The following is a 21,386-nucleotide window of genomic DNA, read 5'->3' as shown; positions in this document are numbered from 1 at the left end:
TCTCCATGTCCGTGCTTGGTACGCCTTATCTTCTTGCTCCGTCTATTGAAAGGTTATTCGGTGCACCCGCATGTAATGGGGTGGTGACGTCTACTATGTATCAAAGAATGTAGCAGTGCCACTGGATCTGTCCTAAAAACCGGCTCAATGCCTTGGCGTTTGCTGGTGCCGAAGCTTCCAAGATGGCCTTCACCTTATCCGAGTCAACAACAATTCCATCCCTGCCAACGATGTGTCTGAGTAGCTTCCCACTTGTTACCCTGAAGACACATTTTTTCGGATTCAGGCTTACTCGGGATCCTCGACACTTCTCCAGATAGATTTGGAGATGGTCCAAGTGCTCTCCCTTACGGTTGTAAATTGCAAATTCATCCAAAAAGACTTGCATAAATGTCGTAATGTATTCCCCGAATATTTCCATGATAATCCACTGGAATGTCGTTGGTGTCGTCTTAAGTCCAAACATCATTACTACCGCAATGAACACTCCCCATTCTGTAACGAATGTCGTTTTTTGTTGATCTACTAGGTGCATCCGGATTTGATTATGTCTGTTGAGTCCGTCTAGGGAACTATATATCTCATAACTTGCTACCGCGTCTAAGACCCCATCCGTAAATGGTAGTAGGAACGCATCAGTCACCGTAGTAGCATTTAGCTTTTCGTAGTCGACAAAGACCCGAATCTTACCGTTCTTTTTGGATACAACAATCAGATGCAACCATGTCGCTTGTTTCACAAGTTAGATCAAACTGACTCTCAACACGTTATTGATTTCCTCTTTGGCTCTCGCCGCATAATTCGGGTTCATCCGGTAGCGTCGCTGGGCTACCGGCTTTGCGTCCTTGCTGAGGTGGATCTGATGTTGGTATAGTTAGGGACCAAACCCTCACATATCTTCATATGACCATGCGAACACATCCCAAAACTCTTTGCGTAGTTGCATCATTGCCATTTTCTCTACCAATGGCATTTCATTTGCCATGTTCACTGGTTTTGGTGCTTCACTGGTTCCGAGGTCCACCTCCTCTAGTTGGGATGCCTTCACTCATTGAGATAATGCCATCTCCCATTCCAAAGATTCTTCTGCCCTACCGCAATTCCCGGATTGCCTCCCGATCCGGCTCGTCAAAGACTTCTTCTGGGTGCACGACATACAGTGTGACAATTTCGACGACGTCTACTTCAAATAACGGTACTATCTTCAGATATTCTTCTAGGTACCGGTCGACCTTGTCATCTGCTAGTCCGTTCAACATATTAATGCTTTCCGCGTATAGTGGTGTCAGCTCCTTACTGGTAGCCATGCGTGGTTGTGTCAGCACCCGTACTTTTGTCTTCTCTCTCCGGAAGGTAATGACATTTTCCTGCCAATTTTGCTTTATGTGTGCCGTCTGCAGCCATGGTCATCCTAACAGCAAGGGATAAGCCCCTTGTGTGTTTAGTTGCAAGACTACCACGGATATCCGGAATGCATGCCCTCCGATTATAATCTCTAAATTCTGGATAAGTTCGGTTGGCCGGACCAAGCTAGTATCCGCCATTTGCAACGAAAATGGGCATGGTTCCCATTCTCTAATGCCCAAGGTATCACATGTGCATTGGCTGATCATGTTCACTCCAGAACTGTTGTCCACAATTGTTCCGGGTACTTCTCATCCTTTGACAATCACCGTAATTGTTGGGCTGTTGGTGTCAACTCCTACCGGTCCTTCCTCTGGATTGGAGAAGAATGCCGGTATTGGCTCTGAGTTTTGTGGTGCTAACACCGATTTGAGTCCTTCCGTAAATCAAGGGACTAACTATAATAAGCGACCTAGTGGTAGTATGATTTGACATTCTTGTAATGCCTGCTAGGTCGAGTCCTCATCTGTGGTCTCTGTCCGTGCTTCCGGAGGCTTGATTTGTTCTCATAATATGGCCATGTTCTGTTCATTGGCTTTTTGTATCCATTCGGTCGCCTGCTTTAGAATGGCCTCTTGGGTCTACCACTCGGTAGTTTTTCCTTTAGATCTAGTGGTGACTTGCTGAACGTTGGTAACCTCCGCGATCAACATATTAACTTCCGGCTTCTTTTCATTGGTCTTCACCAGACACTAACTACTATAATGCCCTTCCTTCTAACAATAATAGTAATACACCTTCTGGATGTTGCTTCGTTCTCCTTTTCTAGCAATTCTGGGTTGATTGCCTGATGTCATTCGACTGGTCTCCTCCATCCTCCATTGTTTTGGTTGTGCAACAATCGTGTTTGTATCCGGCTCCCGTCAATACTCTCTGGCTGGTTCCCGATGCTCTTCTCGTCAAAGATTTCCCCTCTAGTTGTTGCGCCAGTGGTTCTGATATCCTTGATGGTCTAAGTATCGTCTCTTCTTATCAAAATATTCTTGTCGTTCCGAGTAACATTTGTTGTCCCTTCTTCGGTCATACTCTAGGGAGTAGTGGCGATCATACCAATCGCAGTTGTAGTCATCTGTTCTCCTATCATTACAGTCCTAGTCATAATCGTCTCGCCTTCTTTCGTCGTACCGGATACCTCGTTCCAGTTTGTATCAATCATCTCTCTGGAACCATTCCGATTCCGGTTGTTGCTCGGTCCGCGGTTCAATTTTCCGGACTGGTGCCGCTTGCCGGTGTCGAGGTATTCCTCGCGGATGCGTGGAATGAGGCGGAACCTCGGGGGTCCTGTACCAAAGAGCAAGAGAGGAGGGGAAGAATCCCTCTACGTGCGAGCGTAGATCCATAGGGACACGACCCTTCGACACAAAGACGCAAGTGGGACAGCGACACAGAAAGACACGAATGTATGTATATATTAACAAGACAACAACAAGAACACGGAAGCAACAAAAACACGAAGTCGGTTACAACCGAACAGGCCGGCGAACAGATGCCGATGCCTGTTCATAAACGCACAGAAAGACAGGAGCAGGTTGGAGGTGCTGCCGGAAGCACTCGGGCATTCCTCAGAGCAGCGCGAGCCTCCGGAAACCTGCACAGAGGGAAGCTATGGAGTTTGCGAACCAGAGAGAGAGAGAAGCCTTCGCCCACGAACCGACAGCACTTCGTCCTCGACTCTCCGCGATCCTTCGCCCCTCCTCGTCTCCCTCCTTTTATAGGTAAGGAAGGAGCCGTTTCCCCTTTACTTCCTACCTACCGAATCTACCTAGGATCTCCTATGTACAACTTAAGGCGCACGTGCATGAAGAGTCGGTTTCTACACTCCGGTGCACCGATTCCGCTCGTGGACGGTTTTCTTCACGACACCCGCCCCCACCTAACCGCGCATCCTCCGGCATGCGCCAAATTGTGCTGGGACGGAGAAAACCAGTCCAGCCTTCATTCTCCGCCCGTCGGTTCTCCCTCGGTTTCGGATCGCTCGTCGTCGCAGTCCAAGTCAACCGGATCCGGCTCGTCGTCGTGACGCTTCTTGAACGCTTTGACCCGCTTCCCAGCTACCGGTATCGCCATTCTCGTGCCGTCGAGTTCTGCCAGATGGTACGTCCCATTGTCGTTGGCGCTTTGTACCACGTAAGGCCCGAACCACCTTCTTGCGAACTTCTGTGTCGCTCGGTGCTGGTTGTCGAGGCTGATGTCGTAGACTAGCACCTAGTCACCTTCCTCGATCTTCTTCGGTCGGAGCTGGTGTGTCCGGTCAAACCGGGCTTTGTTCCTCGACCTGGCTACCCGAAGCCTTTCCGTAGCCTGCTCCACGTCCTCCGGTCTTCGCTCGAGCTGTCGTATACGCACCGCCAACAGTTCCTTCCAGCTCATCTCGTCTCTCCAGTCCACGGTTGCCCATGAGGAGATCGTACGTTCCATCGGCATGATCGGCTTTTGCCCAAACATGAGCTCTGCCGGCATGACTCCGGTTACCGAACTGTGCGTAGTTTGGTCCGCCCACAACGCGTAAGGCAACAGCCGCGGCCAGTTCCCAACTTGACCTCCGCATGCCCGAACTAACGCCTTGACGATCGGTCCGTGTCCGCGCTCCACCTTCCCATTCGCCTCCAGATTGTATGCAGTGGTAAGCGAGAGCTTGACTCCTAGCCGGTCGAACAGCTCCTCGACCTCTTCGGCGTCCAACTCCCCGCGATCAGCCACGATCTTCCCGACGCACCCGTACCGGCATATCACGTCCTCGATCAGGAACCGACATATGGCCGCGGTCGTTTTGTTCTGAAGGGCCCGGCCTTCCACCTGGCTCGTCAGATCTTCCCGAGCCAGGACCAGATACCGCATCTGTCCTATGCCCATCGGCATCGTCACCAGATCTACCATCCATTTGAAGTGGATGGTCGGAGGGTACGTAGGGTGAAGCTCGTCCCGATGCCGGACTATGGAGTGCATCTGATAGCTCTTGCAAGTTGTCACGAACCGATGCACGTCCCGGTACAGTCCCGGCCACCAGTACTTCCCCTTTATCTTCTCGAACGTGGCCCACGTTCCACGGTGTCAAGCCCAAGGGCTGTCGTGGTAGCCCGTCAGCAGCTCCTCCTGTTCTTCCTTCATCGCCACCACCCGGAGCGGGACGCCGTTCCTCTTCTTCGGGTGCTTCCATAAGTATCCGTCCCGGAGAAAGAATCGGTATGCTTTCTTCCGGATGCGGTTGGCCTCGTCTTTCGTCCATGACGCATCCGGCGTCATTGTCCTCAAAAATCCACCGATCTGGAGCCACTCGCCGTCGTACTTGCTCTCGTCAAAGTCGTTAAGTCCTGGAGTGCTCGTCCCATCGGTCGTTACGTATGCAGCCTCGAAGAAGTCCACGCCGACTTCTTCGTCCTCCGAAACCATGCCGCCCTCGTCATCAAACCTTGCCCTCGAAACAATGTCGGCCATGGCGTTGTCCTTTCCGAAAATGTGCCGTATTTCCGGGTCCAGGGACTTGATGTACGCTATCCACCGGAGCATCGGCAGGTCCGGTGTCGCGTATCCGGAAACCATGCCGAGAATCGGCAGGCAATCCGTCTCGATAACCACTTCTGTCCCGATCAAGTAGTCTTTGTCGGCCTTTACTGCCGAAACGATACCCCAGAGTTCGCGTTTAACCTGGGCGTACCCTCGCTGTCATTCACTGAGAACCTTCGCGCCGAATCGGATCGGGAACCGAATGTCGTTCTTGTCGTCTTGGTTGATGACCCATCCGATCCCAGTCGGACTCGTATCCACTGTTATGTATACCGGGGTACCCTTCTCGTAGACAGCCTTCCGGAGCGTCGGTGCTGCCGCAAGAGCCTCCTTCAGCTTCTGGACCGATTCCGTGTGCTCGTCTCGCCACTCGAATTTTCGCCCTTTCTTCAGCAACCCGTATAGCGGCTCCGCAACGTGGGCGTAATGCGGGATCCATATGTGGTAGAACGCGCATGCCCCCAGGAACCTCCAAACTTCCATAACCGAGCTACAATCGGTCTTCATCGCGGAGATGGCTTCTATCTTTGCCGGAGACGGCTTCCGGCCATAAGGTCCACATAGGTGTCCGACCAGCAGGATTTTCGATTGCCCGAAGGCCGATTTCTCACCGGAGAAGGTGAGCCTCGCATCCTCTAGCCTCTGTAGCACCTTCTCGCAGTCGTCGATGTGTGTCGCCACGAATCGCCGGCATCCGTCCGGCCCGACTGTCTCGTCCTTCTCCTCCACCGGGCACCCCTTGATCGGGATGTCGTCTAGAAACGGCATGGTGATGTCCGGGATGCAATCCCTCAGTACCTTGTTCATTGCATTCACCATGTGGGCCACCGAGTTGGTCCCTCCTTGTGGCAGGGTACACATTCGCACTAGGCCGAGGGGAGTTCGCATCGTCGTAATATCTCTGCTCTCCACGGCTAGCTGGAACTGGTCGTACCCCGAGTACAGATCACCGACCGAGTAAATCGACCTTCCGGCGAAGGCCTCCGCAAACTCGTCTATGGTCGGTCCGATTCCTGCGTTCCGAATGGTCACTCTGTTGACCGGCTGCGTTCCGTTTTTCTTTGGTACGGTAAACCATCGGTTCAAGTATGGGGCACTCGACGGTTCGAGAATGCCCATATCTACTTTCTGCCTCAATAGCTCCATCAACTTCGGGATGTGAGCTCTCGGTACCGGAATCGGCTTGAGATTCCACGGCACATGCGGTACCGTGAATATCACCATTGGCTCCACGATCGTCGGGTCTGCGCACCCGATCTCATCCGGTGAGAATGCGAAGGCTTTCCCATGCCTTCCAAGCATTCTCCGAAACCGGTCTTCCTCCGCCGGCAGTAGGAACCCGCCCCCACCGATCTTGAGCTCCCGGAGCGTCCCGTCGGTGAAGGTGTGTCCTATGCAGGCCGGATCTCGTAAACTGGGGTCCGACGCCACCCCTCTGATTCGGGACTCGTTGCCCTCCGGCAAGGGTGCCGCGACTGGCCTTACCTTCCGGTCCACAGTCTTGTACTTCGTGCTAACTCGGGCCGTCCGATCCGACCCGAGCCCCCGACTGAAGTTCGCGATAACTTCCTCAGCCCCCGACATCTCTTCGGAACATACCGGTATTGCCCGGTCTTCATTAAGGTCTTCTCCAGCAACCTTCCTCAGCATCCCCAAGGTGTCGTCGAAGGAGACCGCCTCCACGGCCCCGCTAATTTCCTCGTCCGGGCCGAGAACTCCGCACGCTCGAAGTCGCACTTCCGCCCTTGTCTTTTCTCGGCCAACGATGCCGACTATCATACACCCTCCGTTGTTGGAGAAGCAAAATCTCCTACCTATCGTACAGTCGTGGGGTCCTTTCCGAGTGTCCGGGCTATCTCAGCCCCACGCCTTGGCAGCCCTCTCTAAAAATCCTCCCGATTCTCGCCACCGAGGGATTCACGGTTTCTCTCGTGGTTCGGCCGCACTATCAGAAATTGGACCGAATGGCGCCCGACCTGGCTTTTGACCCTCGCGTAGGCCGACCCGTTGTCCAGCACTTTGGTTTCCATCCGCGCCGCCGTGATGTATGGTTCACCTAATATGACCGGGTGCGAGGACGTCTCCTGTACGAAGAAGTGCTGGTTAATCTCGACGTCGCCGATCTTGACTCGCACGTTCGGGCAGGCCCCGTGCAGTTCCTCGGTGGCGCGCGTCGCCGCCCGTATCTTCCACCCGTGCTTGGTGTTGATCGGCCACTTTCCCTTCTTATAGAAGTCCATGGACATCAGGTTTATTTCCGAACCGTGGTCCATCAGTGCCACCACCGGTTCTTGAACCTCTCCGATCTTTACCGGGGTCTCCGTGGTCGCTCGGGCCCAGTGCGGCCTCTAATAGTGGCTCTCCGCCCACTCATCTTCCATCGCCATGTCGTCGATGTGCGTCGTCCGCACCTCCACCAGTCTTTCCGGTTCCGTCTCCGTCGACAGCCTCTTCCGTTTCACCAGGTCCACAATGGAGTCGTGGAATTCCTTCTTGGCGATCCCTAGCACCTCTCGCAATGACAGCTCCACTTTGCTGTCGAGGATCCGTTCCTCTAGGACCTTCCGTAGGTCCGTAGTCCTTTCTATTTCCGTCCCCAGTCGGTATCCGCCCTTCCTGGGGTTATCTTGCGAGCTGGACCCGCCGGCATCGTTCCGTCGTTTCCCGAATCGGGTCTCGTACCGTTGTGAAGGCCCTGCCGCTCCGGCTTTCCCCACTCGCTTGTCTTCTACCAGAGCCTCGTAGTTCCGGCAGGCGGCTTCTACGGAGCCCGTCTTCTCCTCGACCGGATCGCTCCACCCGGTTATTTCTCGGACCCGTCTCTCAGCACGGTCCGTTTCATCTTTCTTCAGCCGTGCGCCGGCAAGACCTTCTAGCATTGCCGACCAGAATCCGTCTTTGCCCTCCTTTCGAGCCTCGATGCCTCCGACCCGAATGCCGGCCGACGCCGAGTAGTGGATGGCCTCCACGTGCCGGGCCGCTGCCTCTTCCATCAGTCTCTTCATACCTCCTCGCCCGTCGTTTCGGTTTAGGGCCCTTCTGGTATCGCCGGCATGCACCCGGCCTTCCCACAGGTACACCACCCGGTTCCTCAACGCTTCTGCGAAATCGCCGCAGTCCTTCCGGATGTGGCCGACCTCGTCGTACCACTTGCACCTGTTCCCTACTGCTGGCCGTCGGTCACGAGCCAGTTCACCGCCTTCCCTTCGAGTCTGGGCGATCTGGAGATCCTTTATCGCCCGCGTCAACTCCTCTAGCGCTGCTCCTCCGAACGAGCCACTGACCATGCCGGTCGAAGCCGGACCGGTTTCGAGCCATTCCCGGGTTTCTTCCCTTCGCACTTGCGGTGCCGGTTCAAGCCTCCTTGCTGTAATAGAGCCCGCACCGGCCGCCCCATTGTCAGCCCATTCTCGCCGTTTGTCAAAACGGCCACATACTCTCTTAACCGCAGCCCAGTCGGTTGTCAGCCCGTCTTCGGTTTCCAGCAAGGAGCCGACTTGATCCCGGTCCCGCTCGTCTTCGTATCTAGAACGGTTCGGTCAAGCGCCGAAAGGCGCACAAAGCGTTCTTCGAACTCCCGGAGGAGTGCCGACGCATTTCTTCCCTTGCCAGGGGACTCCGCCCATTCCATGAAGTCTCGTTTCGAAAGCCGGAGCGCGTCGTCCAACCCGTATTTTTCCAGGAGTCGGCCTTCGAACTCCTCCCAGGTACGGCTCTCCGCCCGCACCTCGAGCACCTCCGCATGGATGCTCAGCATCGCCACTCGAGGAAACCCGGCAAGACGGCTCTCTTCCGGAATATCCCGCATCAGCATTTCCGTCCCGTAGGACGCCAAATACTTCGTGGCATCCATTCCACTGAACCGGCCGATCGTACCGACGACCGCCTCAATGGCTCTGTTGAGGGCGTCAGAGCCCTCGCGTGCGCTCAATATCCGATCCACGGCCGAAGCCATGGCCTCCGCAAGATCCGACCCTTTCATCTTCTGCTTTTCTGCCGCCTCCTTCACGTCGGGTTCACCAAGATGTCGAGGTATTCCTCGCGGATGCGTGGAATGAGGCGGAACCTCGGGGGTCCTGTACCAAAGAGCAAGAGAGGAGGGGAAGAATCCCTCTACGTGCGAGCGTAGATCCACAGGGACACGACCCTTCGACGCAAAGACGCAAGTGGGACAACGACACAGAAAGACACGAATGTATGTATATATTAACAAGACAACAACAAGAACATGGAAGCAACAAAAACACGAAGTCGGTTACAACCGAACAGGCCGGCGAACAGATGCCGATGCCTGTTCGTAAACGCACAGAAAGACAGGAGCAGGTTGGAGGTGCTGCCGGAAGCACTCGGGCATTCCTCAGAGCAGCGCGAGCCTCCGGAAACCTGCACAGAGGGAAGCTATGGAGTTTGCGAACCAGAGAGAGAGAGAAGCCTTCGCCCACGAACCGACAACACTTCGTCCTCGACTCTCCGCGATCCTTCGCCCCTCCTCGTCTCCCTCCTTTTATAGGTAAGGAAGGAGCCGTTTCCCCTTTACTTCCTACCTACCGAATCTACCTAGGATCTCCTATGTACAACTTAAGGCGCACGTGCATGAAGAGTCGGTTTCTACGCTCCGGTGCACCGATTCCGCTCGTGGACGGTTTTCTTCACGACACCGGTTTAACAAATTATACTTGCACAAGTCACTCGTGTGTGATCAGGAGTGGCATAACATGCATTGAGTCCTCATTGTGCATTCTAGAGTGGAGTGTCCTTGGTTCAAGCACGTAGTGCATTGGATCGCCTGTCGGAACCAGAGATCCTCCTCTTTTGGAAACGCTCGTTGGAGTGCTCCCATCGACAATAAAGTGCTAATTTTATCCATTTCTAACACCCGGTCAATAACTTGATTCATAGTGTTGGTCCGGAAATCTAGTACCGCACACATTGTTCGGAGGGGTTCCTAGAGTGTTGTTAAAAAGACCGCCTTCGCCTCATCTTCTGGAGGTGCTCTTGTCAACTGGCTATGCAACATTTGGAACTGGATGACAAATTGTGGGACCGTTTCATTCGGTTCCTTGTATGTTGTGTCGAACTAACTAAACAGTTCCCTTTGCTCAACTTTTCTATGGAATAATCGTAGAAATTTGTCCCTTAGAGCTTGGAATGTGGCAAAGCTGCCTGGAAGGTGTTTCGCATGCCACTGTGTTGCCGGCCCTTCCAAGGTCATACCGAACGCCACGATTTTGGAACGTTCGGCCTCTACATTCATCAATCTTTGCGAGACATGGTTTGCTTCCCATGTCTGTAAGAAGGCATAGACATGTGCCTCTGCATTTGGGTCGTCCTGGTACTTTGGCTATGGGTACGGCATGGTGTCGTCGTCTATTTGTCGTGTTGGAGGTGGCGTCATTACCCGGTCCTCCTAAGTTCCCGATTGCTAGTGTGATAGCGTTAGTACCCTATCATCCTGAGTCTCCAATTGTTGGTACGGTGGCGTCGGTACCTGCTCAGCCGTTTCCTCTGCTTGTTGGTCCGTATTTATTTCGTTGGCAGCGGTGTCGGTAGTGTTGTTTTCGACTCCAGTGTCGGTATGTGGTCCGAATCATTGTCCTCCGAGCCTTCCGGGGACTGCTTCGATAATTTAAGTGACCACTGTGCTCACCATTTGAATCTGATTCAAAGGCGGAAAATGTTTCCGATTCCCCGTCGCCTATGGCAAGGGTTTGCAATATGGATTCTACTTCATGCAAACTTCTCAAACTTCTCCTTAATGACCCGCCAAATCACTCTGGAAAAAGACCGGTTCGATGGGATCTCCTCGGCCACCTACTGGTAAGCCTCCTGCTTTTGCAGTCTCTCGGTTAGTCTTCTTCGTCATTTGGCAACTGGGTCGTTTGTTGATCTAGTCATCCATTCCCCCACTGTTCTTTGCTCACTGTAGGAATCGTGGTCACCAAAACTATGTAAATCTTGGGCTGGACTAGCCACTAATACAGGGTGTCCTTTCTGGATCACTTCACCAAAGGGTGGTTATGGGGTAATACTCCGACTCTGATCTAGCTCTTATCCGAATACTTCCGAATTGGTTCCATATTGACAATAGCATACAGATTCATTACACACGTAAGATATAACAACAAACACAGAATGTAAATGAACAGATGCACAAATAGTTTAAAACAAATTTTCATATATTAATTCTGTCCCTCAATACATCGTTCTTCGAATCCTTTTATAGGCATCTGGTTCTGTTTACAAAACGATGCCAAACTGGCAATCAGCTACGAATCGGTCCGGGTCCAAATCGGTACAACTATTCCGGATCCGCCCATTCCTATTATAATTTTTACTAATTAATAACTAATACTAATTTTAATATCCAAATCTCACTCGTCCCCTCTTGTACTTCATACTCGGGCCACCGGCCAACAAGTATCGGGCTGGATACGGGGTGAATAAGAGGAGAGACATATTGGTAAATATGTTCCTATGTGCCATTGAGGCCATACTTGTAAATGGCCCGAAAATTTATATGAGTATAAATATAACTAGGGAAACTAAATGTAATCATCTTGTATTATTCTAGTTGAGTGTTGCTCTTGTATAGAGTGCGGGGAGAGAGAGAGAGAAAGACAAAGACAACAGAAAGTATTCTCTATTGTAACTATGTTAGCAAAGCTACAGAGCTTGAGGTCGGTGCCTACGAGTCTCAATTTGTATTCCTCTCTCATATAGTGAATTGGTTTGGAGTCTTGTGGCTCCTGTGGTTTTTACCTTTTGAGATCGATGTCGTGACCACGGAGGTGATGCACCTGAAGACGACGGCATACATAAGATGCTTCATCGACATGAGCTTGTACAAGAATTTCAACGAAGAGACCTGGGCTCATGAACTCTCCGAGAAGATAGGCATCACCTTTTAGAACAAGAATGTCATAAATCGAGTTTCAGTATTCCGGCAGTTAGTGAGACTCGGATATCAAGACGGCTTCAATATGGTGGAGCACATGAATCCCTTCCAAGGGCTCATATATCCGACAACCTCTTTGGAAGTACCTCTAGCTGAGGAGGTAATTGTGTTGTTGCTACTCGGTTCTCTCCCGGATAGCTAGGAGACATTAGTTGTCACTTTGGGCAATGCCGGGCCGGAAGGTAAACACCTATCCCTAGTGAGAGTAAAATCAAGCTTGTTGGATGAAGAGTCTCGTCGGAAAGACAAGGAAGTGACCTATGACTCAAAAGCCCTAGTTACCGAAACTGATGCATACCAAGGAAGAGGCCGGAATCGATTTCCCCAAAACCGGGACAAATCGTGAATGAGGTCTAAGTCAAGGGGGAGGTCCACGTGCTTCTAGTATGTGAAGCCAGGACAGTTACAGAAGAATTGCTGACACTACTAGAAGAGAAAGGAGTCGACAATGCTGACTTGAAGAAGAGTGCGGACCGAAATAGTTCAGATCGAAAAGGAACGTCGGCTATTGCAACAAATGAGGAAGAACTACTGCTAAACACCGAGGAGAGCGAGCTACACCTTGTCAACAACGAAATGCCATGGGTGGTCAACTCTGGAGCATCATTCCATCTCACCCCCGACTGGAAGTGCTTCGCATCCTACAAAGCTAGAGATCACGGTTGTGTGAGGATGGAGAATGAAGGAGCATGCCGAATTGTCGGCATAGGAGACATTAGAAATCCACCAAGGCACAAAGCCTGCATTGTGGTAAAGGGCTTCCAACAAAAGAAATGAGTGGATTCCGATGAAATCCTTACCTCTAGTGAAAGTGACATCTATCCAAACTGTGTTGAGCATACCGGAGAGCCTTGAGGTCAAGCAACTAGATGTTCAGAAGTCGTTCCTTCACGGGGACCTCGAGGAGGAGATTTACATGCAACAACCAGAGGGATTTGTCAAGAAAAGGAAGGAGAACCTAGTTTGTTGGTTGAAGAAGAGCCTATACGGACTGAAGCAAGCTCCCGGGCAATGGTACTGGAAATTTCACCACAAGACATTGGCTGATCACTGTGTGTTTGTGAAGAAGTTTGATGGAGGAGACTTCTTGATACTCTTGTTGTATGTGGATGACATGTTGATCGTCAGACGGGACCATATCAAAATCGGAATGCTGAAGAAGGCCTTGAGTCGGTCCTTCTCAATGAGGGATATGGGTCTGGTGAGACAGATCCTAGGGATGCATATAATCCGAGACTGGACAAAGAAGCTATTGAGGCTATCACAAGAAAAGTATGTGACAGAGGTGCATCAAAGGTTCAACATGTTGAATGTTAAGCTAGTCAGGTCTACACTTCCAAAAAATTGCAAACTATTTGAAAAGCAGAGCCCTGAAGACAAAGGCAGAGAAGTCAGAAATGATAAAAATACCATATGCCTCTGTAGTTGGAAGCCCCATGTACGTGATGTTGTATACATGACCGGATACCAGATACGCAGCCGGAGTGGCCAACTGATTTATGAGCAATCCGGGAAGAGAGCATTGGGCAATTCGGTACCTAAAAGGCACCTCGAGCTTGTGCATCCGATTCAGTTCAAGTAAACCCCAACTTGCAGGATTCACCAATTCAGACATGTCAGCTGATGCAGATATCAGTCGGTCTACATGGCAACCGTGGAAGCTAGCAAGGAGGTAATCTAGATGAAGGACTTCATTCGAAACGTAGGGATCTGACAAGTGGAATTCCGGCTCTACTACGACAGTCAAAGCAACATCCACCTTGCTAAGAACGCGACCTATCGCTCTAGGATGAAGCACATCTAGCACATATATCACTTGCTTCGGTAGAGAGTAGAAGAACAAGTATTCACTCTGGTGAAGATCCACATGGAGCAGTACAGATTGGATATGTGTACCAAGGTGTTGTCAGCCAACAAACATGACGCGTGCAGGAGACAGATCGGATTGATGAGAGATCCCATGCCGGAGTGAAGGGGGAGATTGTTGGGAAACTAGTCCCTCCGAATGGGATCCTGATGAGAACCGAACGAGCCGGATCAGTCGAGTCAGAGGAAGGAACTAGACTGGATTCATTCGGAAGGTATTCGGCCGGATTCGGGGTGAACAAGAGGACAGATATATTGGTAAATATGTTCCTATGTGCCATTGAGGCCATACTTGTAAATAGCCCGAAAAGCTATATGAGTATAAATATAACTAGGGCAACTAAATGTAATCATGGTGTATTATTCTAGTTGAGTGTTGTTGTGTACAGAGTGAGGAGAGATAGATAGAAAGACAACAGAAAGGGCTGTTTGTTGTAACCACGTTAGCGAAGCTACAAAGCATGAGGTCAGTGCCTGCGAGTCTCAAGTTGTATTCCTCTCTCATATAGTGATTTGATTTGGCATCTGGTGGCTCCCGTGGTTTTTACCTTTTGAGGTTTTCCACGTTAACATCCTGTGTCGTCTTAATATTGCGTGTAAGTGCATCAATCTATTTTGTCTCTATTTGAGTTTTTCCATTGTGTGATTGAGACTCGGTTGTGGCCGAGCAATATCTGTATCAATTTTTACAATAAGAGATAAACAAATATAAACAATCTTAGACACAAACACAAGTACAAATACACACGATTTACATGGAAACCCTAAAACCAAGGAGAACCACAATACAAATCTCAAGACAATACGACAATACTATAGTGTAGGCAAAGCTACCACAATAGTAGTACATCAAATGATAGAACATGTTCAAGTATAGGTGTACTCCAAAATCATCACCTGAAACCACAACCGAGGTTTCAACAAGTCCACCAAACCCTACTTTCTTTCTGTATGCCTCTTTCACAACTCTCTGCACTTCTCTATGCTCTTTGTCTCTCTCTCTCTCTCTCTCTTTCGTCTCTACCTTACTCTCCAGTCTCTGCTCACTACTCTTCTACCTCTCACACATAGAGATAACGTAAGTAACCCTAACTTATTTCTCTCTCTCTCTCTCTCTCTCTCTCTCTCTCTCTCTCTCTCTCTCTATATATATATATATATATATATGTATGTATGTATGTATGTATGTATGTATGTATATGTATATTTTCCACCTCTCAGCCAAATCCGGCGAACCAACCCTCATTCGGCCTCTTGGCCAAATCCGACTAGTTGGAACTTATTCAGCCTCGCTGTCTGATCCAACAAGCTTGTCCTCATTCGGCCTCTCGACTGAATCCTACCAGTCGGCCCACTTTCAGTGAGCCAACCATTTTCCCCCATGAGGGGCACACTTCCACAACAAATATTGCAACAAGTTTTTTACAATTTTTATTATACATGAGAAATACCATGAGTGTTATTGAATAGTCCATCAGAATCACATGTTTTTCTTCTTGTTCTTTTTATATAAACGATGAGTGAGCTAGCGTGTGTCCATGTATTCCTCTGACCTCGAGATTTCCATATATTTATATGATGTCTTGGTACTCAAAATGGATTTCCTCGACTTACTTGTCACTGTTGAGTTGCCTCTGGATTTCCAAGACTCTGCATCGGCTGCCCATTGATGGCTGTCCTGTTCTAGCTCTTCTAGCCCAAGCTTCCTCCTTGTAATGATCTTCTCACTTGGAAAGAGCCCCATCTGTTCATAATCATCGATGGGAGCATGGGGTATGACCCCCACCTTCCCGTCCAGCATCTGCACCACACTACTCATGCTCGGCCGGCTCCTCGGATTGCTTTGCACACATAACATGGCCACATCCACCATCCTCATAGCTTGCTCCTCATCGTAGATCTTTGCACCCATTCCGTAGTTCATGAGCCTTTCATCCACCAGCTCCATCACACCCTCTCCACGATTGGGTCTCATCTCCAGCCTCTGCCTCAATGCCCTCCAATCTTTCACTCTACTCCCACTCACAATCTCCAGCAACATAATCCCGTAGCTGTACACATCACACTTCTCCGTGATGGCACCCTCTGTTAGCCACTCGGGCGCCAAGTACCCTGGGGTTCCCCTCATCATCGTCACCACCGCACTCTGTTGGTCTCGTAGCACCCTCCGAGACATCCCGAAATCTGATATCTTAGGGAAGAAATCGGCTCCCAAGAGTATATTCTGCGGCTTGAGATCCATGTGTATGATTCTGTCCTCACATTCTTCGTGCAAGTAGGCCAAGCCTTTTGCGGTACCCAGCGCTATGTCGAACCTGTGCTCCCACGACAAGATCGGTCTACAGTTTTTATCAGTTTTAATCTCCTGGGATTGTGGAGTTAATTTGGGTGTTTTACTGAAGATCCAACCATCCAAAGAACCATTTTCCATGTATTCATACACGAGGAGCTTGTGTGTGGCACCTTCCAGGCAGAAGCCAACCAATCGAACAAGTTGAAGATGGTGAGTCCGGCCCAGAATTGAGACCTCGGCCATGAACTCTTTTCTACCTTGGTGACTTCCATCGATGAGTTGCTTCACGGCTACGGGCGTGCCATCGTCCATAGCTCCTCGGAAGACATTGCCAAAACCACCACCCCCAAGAGGGTCCGAGAAACCACACGTGTATTCGTGCATCTCCTTCCATGTGAATCGACGGGGCTTCGAGCCCAGAAGTGAGACACCGAGAAGCTCATTTTCGATCTCATAATCTTCCAGTTGTCTGGCCTTTAATCTTTGTATCCTGTGCACATATCCTACACCCATGAATACGACGATGATAAGCACAAAGACACCTAATGATACTCGTATTGCGATGGGTTTGGTTAGAGAAGGTTTTGTTGCGTTCTCCATGAATTTCAAGTATCCCATGAATTCGTCCTTAGTTGCAGAAGCGTTGAATATGATGGTAGCTACGGGACCCTGGATGAGGAAACAAGAACCAGAACCATTCGGTTTTGACTCCCAGAATGCCGCCGTGCAAGCGCAGTTGTCCTTACAATAATTTTTCCAGCAGCCTTGAGCATCGATTCCAGTGTGGTTGGGAGTGAGGAAAGCATTGGAGAAGTAGCTGGCCCCTGCTATCATTGAAGCATTCGGTTTCTTATGATTAGATCCATGGCCACAAGAAGAAGGGTACGGTTCCCATCTGCCATCTCCCACCTTGAACCTGCAGCCTAATTTGGCGTTCTTTTTGGAATCCTGAAGCTCTAATTCATTCGACCCGCCACAATTCTGTGTGCAATTTTGCTTCTCTTTGTCACATACACCATAGAATCCGCAGAAGAGAGGGAATTGGCATGGATTTTTATGGCTGGTTCTGGAGAGAATTGCGAATTGTCCAGTCTTTGCGTATGCATGAAGATCCCCATCACTCTCCAGCCTGAGCAATGTGGCATATGTTATGTTGATGCTGTGACCCTCCAATTTAATAGATGCGGATTGTTTGGCTTGCCTACTGCAAGCATCTGCCGAGATTTGGTTGTATATGGAAATTACTTCTGAACTGTATGAGGTTGATTAAACATCATGTCCAAATCTTTATAGGAATGAGATTGTAGCTACTATAAATATTTGGAATCTGGAAGGAACTGAATACAAATTATGACTAACCCGTTGATTGCTGATGGAACAATATCCAATTGGAGGCTGCTGTTATGATCCGGATACCAGCACAATGCCGCTGCTGCTGCATGATCCATTTCCTGTGTACCATTGAGAGACCAAACCAAATAAGGATACCCATATCCGCTGTAATCTGCAGTACTCTTAGAGGTATTGTTATTTAAGGCTTCGTATTGAATCTTGGTGTAGAGTGTAAGGGTCCCGTTTTCAATGGCTATCGTGTGGCGGGCCGTTTTGTTGGTATTGCCTGATTCCGAGGTGGAGGCGGCTGTGAGTTTCATCCCGGGTCGAAGGGCTTGCAGCACCATGAGCGTGTCGGTGGGATGATCGTATGATTGCCAGAGTATGTGCTGTTTCAGAGTAGAGTCGCTAGGACCTGTGGTGTTAGTGAAGAGGACGAGGTTTCCCTCATACGTGATGGTAAGGGATGCATTGGTAAAACCGGGCGTATTCGTCTGCCACACGACAGATCCGTTCCTGTCGTAATCCACGAGCTTGAGATTGCTATCGTCAGGACTGAGTTGGAGGCAGGCGTTCTCGCCCACAGGGCTGCCCACGTTGGCCGTCCACACGACTTTCGAGTCCATATTGGGGTCACGATTAACGAGGACGAGACAGAGGTAGTAGAAAGGGGTGCTCGCATTGCAGAACTCATCCGCGTTGATAACGAAGTAGAGCTGGAAGAAGTAAAAGGGCGAAGAAATGTAAGCTGGTCGACCGTACAGCCTCTCCTGCCTACTCAATGCTTCTAGAAGGGAGTCGTTGTTGCAGGAGAGAATCGCGGATGTGGAGAATTCTACCATATGGAAATCGCTGTAAATAAAGGGGTCGGAGAAGAGATTTCCATCGACGTTAGAGGAAGGGAGGTAATAATTCTCGTGTGTGCTGTCGGCAGCAACATGAATAGTTGTGAGTAGGAAGCATGCTATGGCGGTGATGAAAGTCAGGAGCTGCTCTCCACAATAAAAGTAAGAAGAAGAAGAAGAAGAAGAATGCTTAGTTTCCATGGCTGAGTGCAGTGTAAGCATCCCCTATCAATGGTGTGTGTCTGTCTAGACGGATCCAATGAATACTTGGGGAGAAGAGGAAGGACTTGCTTTTCCACAGATTAAAATGATTAGCCCAAAACAGATAAAGACATTGAGTGGATGACATTCTACACCTGAGGGATATGGAAATCGCTGTAAATAAAGGGGTCGGAATTGTATACATAGTAAGAGAAGAGATCGCCATCGATGTTCGAGGAAGGGAAGAAATTAAGCCCGGCTGCAACATGAATAGTTGTGAGTAGGAAAGCCTCAAGTAGTAAGCATGCTATGGCGGTGATGAAAGTCAGGAGCTGATCTGCACAATAATAATGAGAAGAAGAAGAAGAAGAAGAAGAAGAAGAAGAATGCTTAGTTTCCATGGCTAAGTGCAGACTAAGCATCCCCTATCAATGGTGTGTCTGTCTAGACGGATCGAATGAAAACTTGGGGAGGAGAAGAAGGACTTGCTCTCCCAAAGATTAGGCAACCACATGCAGTACAAATCATTAGCCCAAAACAGATAAAGACATTGAGTGGATGACATTCTCCCTACCAGATCATCTGGTCAAGATGCTTGAAAACTATTTCCCCCAAATTAAAGACAAAAACACTATAAATTCTAAAGAACCAAAAATGTGAGTCGAGGTTGTCACTCATAAATTTTGGATGCTTCTTTCATGGCATTTTGGTAATGCCAATCAATCCATGTAGAATACGTATGCAAAGTACTCTAGCTTTTTTTTTTAAATGTTTGGAGTACGGATATAAAATAAGTTAAATACTTAGACTATGACATGCAGGATACTTGAAATACGTTCTACGTGTGTAAAATATGTTAAATACTTCTTCAATTTAAAACTTTTTTTTCACAAAAGATAATTAAAATTCTTTTAAACATTTTTCAAATGACATGAAAAATTATAAAATGGTAGCTCTAAAATGAAGGGTACGTGTAAAATACTTTAGAGTATTCTAAAACGTATTTTTAAAAGTAGAATACACCTTTTTCAAAAACTATAGATGACTCAATTGATAAAGAAACAAAGTGCACCTAACCGATTGGAAAGTGAGTTGAGACTCATTGTACAAATATTGACCAATTCATCATTGTACAAATATTGACCAATTCATCTTCTTCGGCCTCCATTCCGGATAATGTCCCAACAATCTTCCCTTTATTTAAATCTTGGTGATTAAGGTGACTTTTGCGACCGATGCAACAAATTTGGCGAACCTAACGTGAAGCATTGAACATAATTCTCTAACAATGCTCTCTTCGTCTAACGTTCTCCTCCACCAACATCTAGATAGAGAATAAAATAATAATATCAGTATGTAGGGCCCTAATGTGTCATAAAGTTGTTTTCTTGGATGGAAAGATTCGGACATTCCACCTTCAAAGTATTTGAATTTCTATAGATAAATTTTACATATGAATACATAGTCAAAAACCACACGAGCAAACCTACATTCATAAATCCATGGTTTCAATGATGGAGGTCCATGATCCATCCTCTTTGGTTAAAGTCCCTGATAGTCTTGTTCACATTTCACACACATGCTCGTAACTTTTCGAAAATTTCGGTTGTGTAGGATCCTTGCACCTCAGGGAAAACATTCTTATATATCAATGAAGTTGTACCTTCCGTGGATGTCGTTTGCGGAGTTGAAACCAACGTCGCCCCTCTTGGTGGTGAACCGGGTGGGGGTAGTTGTCAAATACCCTCAAGCCTCAAACACACTTAATGATTACACATGATTAGCGCTTATATCAATCTCACAATCTCGTACTCACTCACTTACGCAAATAGAAACCAAGGATATGTTTATTAAACCCTCTTACTAAGAGGTCTAGCACCAACAAGGGATAGATATTGGTGTTTATCTACTAAACACTATCACTAATCACTTAGGAGATCTTGCAAATGGAAGAACCCTTTCCAAGACACCACAATGTGGTTTATATAGGTTTTACATCATGGTTGTCGCCATTTCACACTTGGTTGTCCACTGGATTGCCTTTCTCCCTGTTGGTTATTACTAACAATCAGAAACATGTCTTGCCTATGGGAGGAGCTGACTGGTCAGGCCAAGGAAGAGCTCACAGTTGAATACAAGGAATAACCGACTAGTTAGGCCAAGGAAGAGTAGACAATGGAAGACAAGGAATAGTCGACTAGTCAGGCCAAAGAAGAGCCGACTGTTAAAGACAAGGAATAACCAATTAGTCAGGTCAAGGAAGAGACAAGAGTTGAAGACAAGAAAGAGTTGATGTGGAGATTCGACAACATAGGGAAATAGATGATCCAAGTCGAAGACAAGGCCGACTAGTCGGGCCGGTTGGACAGTCAACATAGGAGTCGGCTAATTGAATCGACTAGTTGATCAGTCGGTTGATTAGCTAAGATTAATAATAATAATCATAATAGCATCTATATTTGTAAATAGCCCATACTCTGTATGAGTATAAATACACCTAGGTAAAACATTATGATGATGATGGATGTATAGAGCGTAACAAAGAGCCAGAATGACAATGTGTGTGAGCGACACCATAGTTGTGTGATAGTAAATGCCAAGAGCCCTGTGTGGATGATACACCCTGTACTGAGAGTGTTATAATTTGTTCCCTTTGTATACCTCTGATATAGTGTTCCTCTGTTACCCGTGGTTTTCCCTGTTTAGGGTTTCCACATTAAATATTGTGTATTGTGCATTCCGTGTACATTTTCTGTTTTCACACTGCCTATTTCTGTTTGTCTTTCTCATAGATCTACGGTCCCATCCTATCAAATTCGTATCAGAGCTCTAAGGTGCAAAACGGAAGGAGGTGAGTGGCTTCCCAGGAATGATGGTCCTGAACTCACACAACTACGCTGACCGGAATATCAAGCTGGAAGATCTTCTCATAGTCAAAGATTTGTACAAGCTCATAGACAGAAAAGAAATACCCACTAGGGTGTTA

General features: G+C 48.6%; 1 protein-coding gene across 1 annotated transcript; it reads right to left on the bottom strand.

Annotated features, from left to right (window-relative positions):
• Window positions 1–14,527: 14,527 nt before the first annotated feature.
• LOC147854032 (G-type lectin S-receptor-like serine/threonine-protein kinase SD2-5) lies at window positions 14,528–18,893 on the bottom strand. Its single transcript, XM_087332646.1, has 2 exons — window positions 17,382–18,893; window positions 14,528–17,274 (listed from the first exon to the last, which is right to left on the bottom strand). The coding sequence occupies exons 1-2, from the start codon at window positions 18,419–18,421 to the stop codon at window positions 15,255–15,257; spliced, it is 3,060 nt and encodes a 1,019-aa protein (XP_087188772.1). The 5' UTR covers window positions 18,422–18,893; the 3' UTR covers window positions 14,528–15,254.
• Between the last annotated feature and the right edge of the window lie 2,493 nt (window positions 18,894–21,386).

Source organism: Azolla caroliniana, unplaced genomic scaffold (genome assembly GCF_043228905.1).
Source record: "Azolla caroliniana isolate FFs.n. ecotype wild unplaced genomic scaffold, voAzoCaro1.0.p SCAF_16, whole genome shotgun sequence".
Taxonomy (NCBI): Eukaryota; Viridiplantae; Streptophyta; class Polypodiopsida; order Salviniales; family Salviniaceae; genus Azolla; species Azolla caroliniana.
This window is presented reverse-complemented; position numbering and strand designations above follow the sequence as displayed.

Coding starts and splice junctions, on each gene's coding strand:
- LOC147854032 (XM_087332646.1), bottom strand. CDS start 18,421: ATGCTTACACTGCACTCAGCCATGGAAACTAAGCATTCTTCTTCTTCT. Junction 17,275..17,381: donor GTTCCATCAGCAATCAACGG/GTTAGTCATAAT, acceptor AACCTCATACAG/TTCAGAAGTAATTTCCATAT.